Source organism: Sorghum bicolor, chromosome 8, assembly GCF_000003195.3.
Source record: "Sorghum bicolor cultivar BTx623 chromosome 8, Sorghum_bicolor_NCBIv3, whole genome shotgun sequence".
In the NCBI taxonomy this organism is placed as follows: domain Eukaryota; kingdom Viridiplantae; phylum Streptophyta; class Magnoliopsida; order Poales; family Poaceae; genus Sorghum; species Sorghum bicolor.
In genome coordinates, this window is record NC_012877.2 from 61,437,944 (window position 1) to 61,446,767 (window position 8,824).

At 48.6% G+C, this 8,824-nt stretch overlaps 1 protein-coding gene across 1 annotated transcript; it reads right to left on the reverse strand.

Annotated features, from left to right (window-relative positions):
- LOC110437639 lies at window positions 2,818-4,220 on the reverse strand. Its single transcript, XM_021466143.1, has 4 exons — window positions 4,060-4,220; window positions 3,574-3,742; window positions 3,267-3,488; window positions 2,818-3,185 (listed from the first exon to the last, which is right to left on the reverse strand). Exons 1-4 carry the CDS (start codon window positions 4,218-4,220, stop codon window positions 3,087-3,089), a joined length of 651 nt encoding a protein of 216 aa, XP_021321818.1. The 3' UTR covers window positions 2,818-3,086.

The following is an 8,824-nucleotide window of genomic DNA, read 5'->3' on the forward strand; positions in this document are numbered from 1 at the left end:
AACTTTCTTTTCAACGACTAGTGAGAAACGAAGCAAGCGGGAGTGTTGAGTACATAAAGAGTACCTAACAAAGGGTTACCTAAACAATCTTATTAGCATCATGAAACAAAGATTGATCCCCGGACTGATTCCTTCAATTGGCTAGACGCTTGGGGCTATACTCGTCGTGTGCACTCACATGCACATTCGGGCTACAATGTTGACTCCAAGATAGCCCAACCCTAGGGAAAGGCCCTAGCCTCTGGGAAGTAGGCCGGGAAGATAGGGCACAACCAAGTCTCCCTCGCTCGGGGGCTTAATTAGCGAGGCTCGGAACATCCTGATCTTAGAAGATAGTAGCCAACCAAGGGAGGTCGTGGGCGCTGTGGCACTACCATATCTAGCTATTTTTTCATCTTGATAGACGTGTCGAATCTTCCCCTAGGCTCTGGTATCTGATAGATGCTCGGCCTCTGAAACTTGACACTTGGGCAGAGCTGCATGGCACTAGGCCCTGTCTATCCCCTACACTTCCTCACGCCCGGGGCAATGACATGACATCACAAGGACATAACACATGGCCACCACAAGAGCATGCCCCGCGGCCGCCACACTACTACACAAAACTTTACCGCGGTGACCGAAAATGCTTAATTGAGGCGGATTTTGCAACCACCTCGAACAAAAAGATCATGGTTAATCATGGCCTTAACCAAAGTGGGTGCCTTGCAAATACCCGTCAGGGCTAGTGAATTAAAGAAAGCACAAAGCCCACCGACGAGTCCATTTCAGAGCCAATCGGCGAGCTCTCCTGCTCCGCTTGTCCCAACTACCGCCACCGCATCCTCGTATGGATCTGGCATCCCTACGCCACACCGCCACCGGATCTGGCCAGGAGGAAAGGCCTCATCCCTGTGTCGTGCTCCTAGACCGAATCTGCCACTAAAGAGCAAGGTCGTGCACGCCACTAGAGAGTCCCTCACGAAACCATCACCATTGGCAGAGAAGACCGGATCTAGGAGAGGGTGGGGGAGGGCACCACCGTTGCTCCTGCCTGCGAGCATTGGCCGCTACCACCGCAGGTGTCGCTGCTTGGGCCACCTTGGGCTCACCAGATCTGAGGGAGAGGGTGGGGGAGGGCGGCGCCAACGCCATCTCTATCTGGAGAGATGGAGGAGGGAGTAGGAGTGGGAGGTCACAAGGAAGGAGGAGAGGCGCGGTGCAGGGCCGAGCGGAGAGGAGAGGGAGGTTGCGAGGAAAGGGAGAGGGGTGTTTAGGATTTTCTATTTTGTTTATATAATGGAGTTAGTAGTGGGCTAGTGTGGGTTAGCAGGTTGGGCCTAATTTAATGTGATTGTTGTGTTAGAATGCAGGCCTCAGTTGTTGATTTACCGAGATGATTGTGTTAAAATATCTGCCTCGATTAATAAGTGTATTAAACGAGACAGTTATGTTACAATGCTCGTCTTGTTTACCGTATTAACCGAAGTAGTTCTATTACAATGATCGTCTTGTTCAGTGTATTAGCCAAGGTAGTTATTGGCCCGGCTATCCTGCCTCGAATAACCGAGGCGGACAACCGGGCCGCCCATCTTTGAAACCATTTTGGAAACGTTGGATACAAAATTTTATGTAGTAGTGCCACTCTATCTCAAGGAGCTTATGCTGCCATGTCCTTTTTATGCAATCGACACCATGAGGAAGTGGAGTTCAGGTGAGACGACACAATGACAACTCCAACTTCTTATTGTCACCTCCAGGCTCTAGCAGAGGATGTCAGAGGCAGTTCAGCACTGTTGGCCACAACCCACGATGGAAAACGGCAGCAAGCTAGCACTGTCACTAACCGGAGATTAGGAAACAAAACCCTAGGACTCCTTGGGTAGGGTACCAAATATTTTTATTCTCTATTCTTGGTTTGTTGCTCATCCAAGATTTATAGAGAGCGGAGCCGATAGCCCCCCAAGTGCAGAACAAGATATATTGAGGTTATTGAATGGTAAAGAGATATAGAGGGAGCAATTTTTATTTGAATGACTTTTCATAGAGTTGAGTTCAGAAAACTATTGGAGATGCTCCTATTACAATCTGCTAACAGTTTTGGATCACCGCACTCAGTTGTATATTTGTTTTTCAATTTAAACGAGTTTGATGATTGTGCTAAATGCCTTTGACGAACTACTTCCTTGCATATATATGCTCAACGTACTTTTAACTCAAATGACAATACCTGATGGTCTTATATAATATATTACCCACACTACAGGACAGCGGCTCTTCGCCTAGCGCACGAGGCGCTCGGTGAAGCCCGAAACACGCTCGGCGAAGGCTTCCCCGAGCGGCGCGCTAGGCGAACCCCGCTCGGCGAATTTTTTGACGGCGAAGAATTTCACCGAGCACGATTATTCCAACTCGCTCGGCTTCTCTCGTGCCTACTTTGCCGAGCGGCGACATACGCGCTCGGCAAAGTATCCTCGCCGTTACGTCGTTACAGTCGTTAACGTTATCGTCGACGTCACGTCTACAATGTTCGCCGAGCGTCAACCCGCTCGGCAAAAGAAACAACTTTGCCGAGCGCCGCCGTGTTTGCGCGCTCGGCAAACCTACTAACTTTGCCGAGCGCGCTTTTATAACGGCGCTAGGCGAATCTAGTAACTTTGCCGAGCGCGCTTTTATAACGGCGCTAGGCGAATCTCTACCTTTGCCGAGCGCCATGGCCATCGCGCTCGGCAAAGCTGGGAACCTGCCTGTGCAGAGCCGCTGCCTCTTCCCAGCTTTGCCGAGCGCGATGGTCATGGCGCTCGGCAAAGCACATCTTCGCCGAGCGTTATGGTCATTTGCGCTCGGCAAACCTACAGAAAACAGTTTTTTTTATTTTTATTTTCCAATCCACCTGATCAAACAATAAAAATCACACACATATATATATGTTATCCAGACCATAGATACAACCACTGGCACATTCACCACAACAAGCACAACATATATAGCACAAATGTCACAAGTTCACATCCACAAGTTCACAAAGTGCGGCTCAAGTTCACAAAGTGCATAGTTGTCTCCACAAGTTCACAACACAAGTTCACAACAAGCACTACCACTGCATCTCAAGACGTTGGGGCTCCGCCTGGTGGGTACTGAACGCCTGGTGAGGGTATGCCTTCTGCAATTGCTGCAGGAGTAGGATTCGAACCCGCCGACTGTTGCTGCAAAACAAAAAGATCCGCTTAAATTTGTCAGAAAGAATTTGTGCAAAGAAGCGAAAGCAATCGATTTATTATACTCACAGGAGTAGGTAGAACAGGCACCGGCAAAGGGAGGGGATGGAGGAGCTCTGGTGGCAAGGACAAACCGGACTTCTCGCCAACAGCTGCTAGGAACTTCGTTAGTTCCTCTAGCCTTGTTTGCTGCATTGCCAGCGCCGCATTCTGGGCCTCCACCGTCGCACTTGTGGCCACAAGCTTCGCGTCTGTCTCCTCACGCTGCTTCTTCTCATTTTGTAGCTCGGCCTACAACAGATAGTACCAAAGTTTCAGTTTTCCAAACGTAACTAAGGTGTAAATATTAATGGACAGCAAGTCACCCTTGACTAACCTGGAGTGCATCGACCTGGTGCTGTGAAGAGCTCACCCGTGGACGATCCGTTCGCCGATTTCCGGGTTGGTGTACGCCGTGGGTGGTTCCTGCCCAGTGTAGTCCACCTCCGACCCCGACTTGCCCAAGTGGGACATGCAGAACGCCTTGAAGTCGTTGCAGTCCTTCCCTGGACAGAGGGGTTATTCATACCTAGGGTGACGTCGAGGAAGACAGTAGGGGTCGTCAAGGTACTCCGGGCAGGCTCGGACCGGGTCTTGCTCTGTAGAAAAATAGCATATAGGTTAGTTCAAAATTTCGGCCGCACCTCCCTACACGGCAAGCTTTCCAAAACCTGCAATAAACATAACGGCACGATGACCGGCAACCAGACTTGCATATGCATTGACATCACATTCATATAATCATTGTCGGGCTTATCACAGTTTGCACCTAAGGCTTACAAATTAATATTTTTTTACCCAAGCAACCAGAGTGCCTTATTACCTAGTAGAGAAGGACAGGGCCGACGGTGAACCGAAGAGGAGCACGGGGACGAGGCCGACGAGGAGCACGGGCACGGGGACGACGGCGGTGGGGCTCTGCCTCAGGTGGTGAGGGGCGGCCGGGGTGGGGGGGACGAGGAGCACGGGAACAGGGCCCTGCATGCTCCTGCTCGACCAGGTCCCTCAGGTGGTGGGGGACGGCGGTGGCGCTCCCCACAGCCCACAGTCCCCTTCTCCTCGGGCCGGCAGGCGACGGGGGCGACGGGCGGCCGGGGACGGGGGGCGACGGGCGGCCGGGGCGGGGGGCGACGGGCGGCCGGGGACGGGGGGCACGGGCGGCCGGGGCAGGGGGCGACGGGCGGCCGGGGACGGGGGGCACGGGCGGCCGGGGCGGGGGGCGACGGGCGGCCGGGGACGGGGGGCCGAGGCGGGGGGAGGGCGGGCGGCCGGCCGGCGTCGATTCGGCGAGGGGAGGCGGGGGGAAGTGGAGGGGGGGGAGCGGATCCGGCGAGCGGGGGCCGGCGGCTGGCCGGCGGCGGCCGCGGGCCGGCGGCGACGGGGAGGGCGCGCGGAGGGCGAGCGACGGGGAGAGCTGGGAGAGAGAGATGAGAGAGTGAGTGAGTGTCTGTGTGTGTTAGAGTGTTGACTTCTTTTTTTTTTTTTGTCCACTGGAGTTGTTTGCCGAGCGGCATTTTTCACCTGCGCTCGGCAACGTTTTTTTTTTCGGGGTGAAATTTTTCCAGCGGGAAATCGCCCGCGCAGCCACTTTTCCTTTGCCGAGCGCAGATCTGTTTGCCGAGCGTATTTAACGGCGCTAGGCAAATGTTTCTAATTTTTTTTGTGTTTTTCGATCTAGAAATTTTTGTGTGGATCTTAAAGATCATTATTGACATCATATTGAAAATTTAGATTTTTTCTTTAATTTTTGATATATTTAAAAGATATTTATCCTTTTCTTGATTTTTTTTTTCAAAAGGAAAATTTGACCTACAAATCCATTGCATGAGTGGAAATTATGATTGGAAAAATGATAATGTTGTTAGTGATGGTCATGTGAGGCCTCATTGAAGTCATGACATGAAATATCGAATCCCGAGTTTAGGAAACACGACTGTTTAGTTGCGAGTGCATTGTTTTAAAAATCTAAAAAAACAAAAACTTTCCCGAAAAATCCAAAATTTGTTCAGGTGTCTTCGAATGGTGTTTGCAACCTATGAAAAAAATTTGAGGACATTTCGTTGACGTTTCAGTTTACGAATGTTGAAACCCTGAACATCTTCACATAAGTTATAGAACTCATGTGGGTAAGTCTTGGGTTTCAACAATCCTAAACGTAAACATCAATGAAACGTTCTCAAAATTTTTTCATAGCCTACACATACCATAACAAGACAAGTGGACAAGTTTCAAATTTTCCGGACTTGGTCTCGTTTATTTAGAATTTTAAAACCATCCACCCGCAACTAAATCGTCGTGGCTCGTGAACTAGGCCTTCGATATTTCATGTGAGCACTTGCATGGCGCCTCAAATTACGCTCCCTAAGAAGAATATTAATTTTCCATTCACCTTTTCCAAAGATTCTAATGACTTGTAGTTCAAATTCTCTTTTCGAAAAGTAATTCAAAAAATAGACATAAACACTATAAATATAGCAAAAAGTACGGAAAAAAGCTACAATTTCAATATGTGGTCAATAGATCTATACCAAATCTACAGAAAAAAATTGGGAGCCAAAATAATAATAATTTTTTTTGGGTTCACCGAGCGCCGGTGTGGCCGCTCGGCAAATCAAAGTTTCGCCGAGTGGGATATATGAAGCGCTCGGCGAATTTTTTTTTTTGCCGAGGGGGGAACGGCAGGGCGCTAGGCAGAGGACACGATACGGGCCGACGTTGGTGACCGTCAATCATTTGCCGAGCGACTAGGTTTGCCGAGCGCGACCGCTCGGCAAAACGTCACCTTTGCCGAGCGTGGACTTGCACCGAGCGCGGTCGCTCGGCAAACTAGAGTCTTTGCCGAGCGCGTGTCTTCGGCGAGCGGTGTTCGTCCGGCCACCGGGGAAGACCACCGTTGCCGAGCGCTCTGTTTTCCGCGCTCGGGAAATACCGCGGCGCTAGGCAAAGAGCCGCTGTCCGGTAGTGCCAGATGGACATCTTAAAATAATTAACAGCATGCATGCAATGATTACCGTAGTTATTGATCCGTGATTATCCATATATAGAGCACGGATTAGTTGATGAGTTTTCTCTATCGATCGTCGATCAAGCGATAGACACTCTGATGGGACTGTACAGGGTCCATCCGTACCGCAGGGGACACACGAAGACATGTCCCTGACTAGGCAACAAACAACAGCGACTTGTGTGTGCATGCATGGACAAAACCCAACCAACTCACCAATGCAAGGAAGCTTTTGTTTTCGCTCCTACTAGAATCTAGCTAGCTAGATAATTAAATAGGTGAGTAGCTAATATGATTTATGGTAAATTTATTAATTAATGTTGTCTAGCTAGAATTATTTCGTGAGATGCATGATCTTTCTCTCTTTGACATTTTTGGATTGCCTTTTGTCTCATCTTTTTGCTTCCATGCATGCTTCAATTTCAAACCGCATCTTGTTCCGTGGATTCTTGTGATGGAGTGTAATTTCAGCAAATTCTGCTTTTTGAACCGGCCTCAAACTACTTAATTTGAACTTTACCCAAAGAGGCAACATCTGTGGATGCTTGTTGGTACTAATTTTCTACTAAGGCTTGTTTAATTCCCACCTAAAGACTTTTCACCCATCCCATTGAATATTTCGACACATGCATGGAGTATTAAATGTAGACAAAAAACTAATTGCACACAATAGGACATGATTTCTTTTGCGTGGCGTTGGAGTTTTTTGATTGGAGGCAGGCACACTTTTGCCCGCCTCCATTGTTCCTAGCCAAGCGAGCCACAACCGATCTATGAATAGCCCGTCTCAGTTAAATATTAATGGAGGCAGGCACATTAAAAAGTCCACCTCCATTAATCTTATTAACAGAGATGGTCGTCTTAAGATGCCCGCCTCTATAAATCGATTTTTGGAGGCGGACACATTAAAAAGCCCGCCTCCATTAATCTATATTAACAGAGACGGTCGTCTTAAGATGTCTGTCTCCATAAATCGATTTTTAGACGCAACAGGAAGTTAGGATTTCTCCTTCACTTACTTTCCATCGAGCGTCGTGTCGTGCACGGCCCCGCTCCCTCTCCACCGAGCGTCGTGCGCAAGCCAAGTAAGAAAGGCCTCCCCCTCCCACTGGTGGTCGTCCGTCCCTCTGCAGCTCTCCCTCCCTCGCTCTGAGATCTGGTGGCACAGATGATTCACCCTCCCTCAACTCCGAGGTCCGGCGGCGATAGGGCGGCTCTCCCTCGAGAAGGCTGTGGTATGCCTTAATCCTCTCTCTCTCTCTCCCTCTCAAATCCAGGGCCGCCCTTCACCTCACCTTCTCTGTCGCAGATCCATGGTGACAGCGACGGACGAGTGCCTTCTCCAGTTGTGGCCTGCTCCCTCTCTTGGTCTCCCCCATGGCGTGATGGCGGTGGATTGGGTCGATGGGTACGGCAGATCCAGGCGCAAGCCACTCGATCCAGCAAGCGGATGGGCGGATCTGGTGAGCAACTTTTGGATCCGACTAGCAGGCGTAGCGACAGTAGTATAGATCTAACGTGCAAGCACACCATCGGTGCAGATTTGGCCAACAGTGCCTAGATAGGCTTGGCGGGCCACGCTCACTAGGCTTTTTTCTTTTTTTTGTTTTCTCTTATCGATTAACTGAGGTGGGATTAACGAAAGCCTTTCGTTAGAGGTAGTTGGGGTTGCCCGCCTCCAAAAATCTAAAACGTCCGCCTCCATAAATTCTTTTTGTAGTAGTGACAGTTTGGTTGTAAATCGTGAGATAAATTTTTTAATCCTAATTAGTCCATAATCAGCCATAATTGCTACAGTAACCATCGTGTGCTAACCACGAAAAAATTGCGGGCTATCAAAAATAGCGCTGGCTGATTCTAGCCGCTATTTTCCGCTATAGCGCCGCTATAGCGACCGCATACGACGTAGCGGTCGCGCTATGGTGCCGCTATAGCCCGCTATTTAAATACAGCACACACCAGATGAAAAGTTTAAAACTAAAATCTCACAAGTGACAAGTAACTCACAAGTCACAACCCATGATCTAATAGTCTATTTATTACAATTCAAATTCAAAAGCAAAAGGCATAAAGCCACAAGTGCCATAGTTCGATAAGCAACTAAAAGTCTGAAACATAAATGAAATGACAAGCACTAAGCACACTTCAGGCTTAGCGGAAAAATAGCGGCGCTATGCCGATATAGCGGTTTAGCGGCGCTATAGCAGAAAATAGCGGAGATAGCGCTGATAGCGGAAAAATGACTGATATCGTCGCGGCGTTTTAAATATCCCGCTATAGCGGCGCTATAGCGGAAAAATAGCCCGCTATTTTTTCGGTGTGTGCTAATGATGAATTAATTAGGATTAATAAATTTATCTCGCAGTTTCTAGCCGAGCTATATAATTTATTTTTTGATTAGTCTACGTTTAATACTTAATTGTGTGCTGGCATATACGATGTGACATCTAAAAATTTTCTTTTCACGAACTAAACAAGGCTTAATTACTGTGTAAGGTCAAATCCTACAAATAATTTCATTGAAGAGCATATATATATTAGCAATAGATGATATAATATAATAATAATAAACAATAATATACGA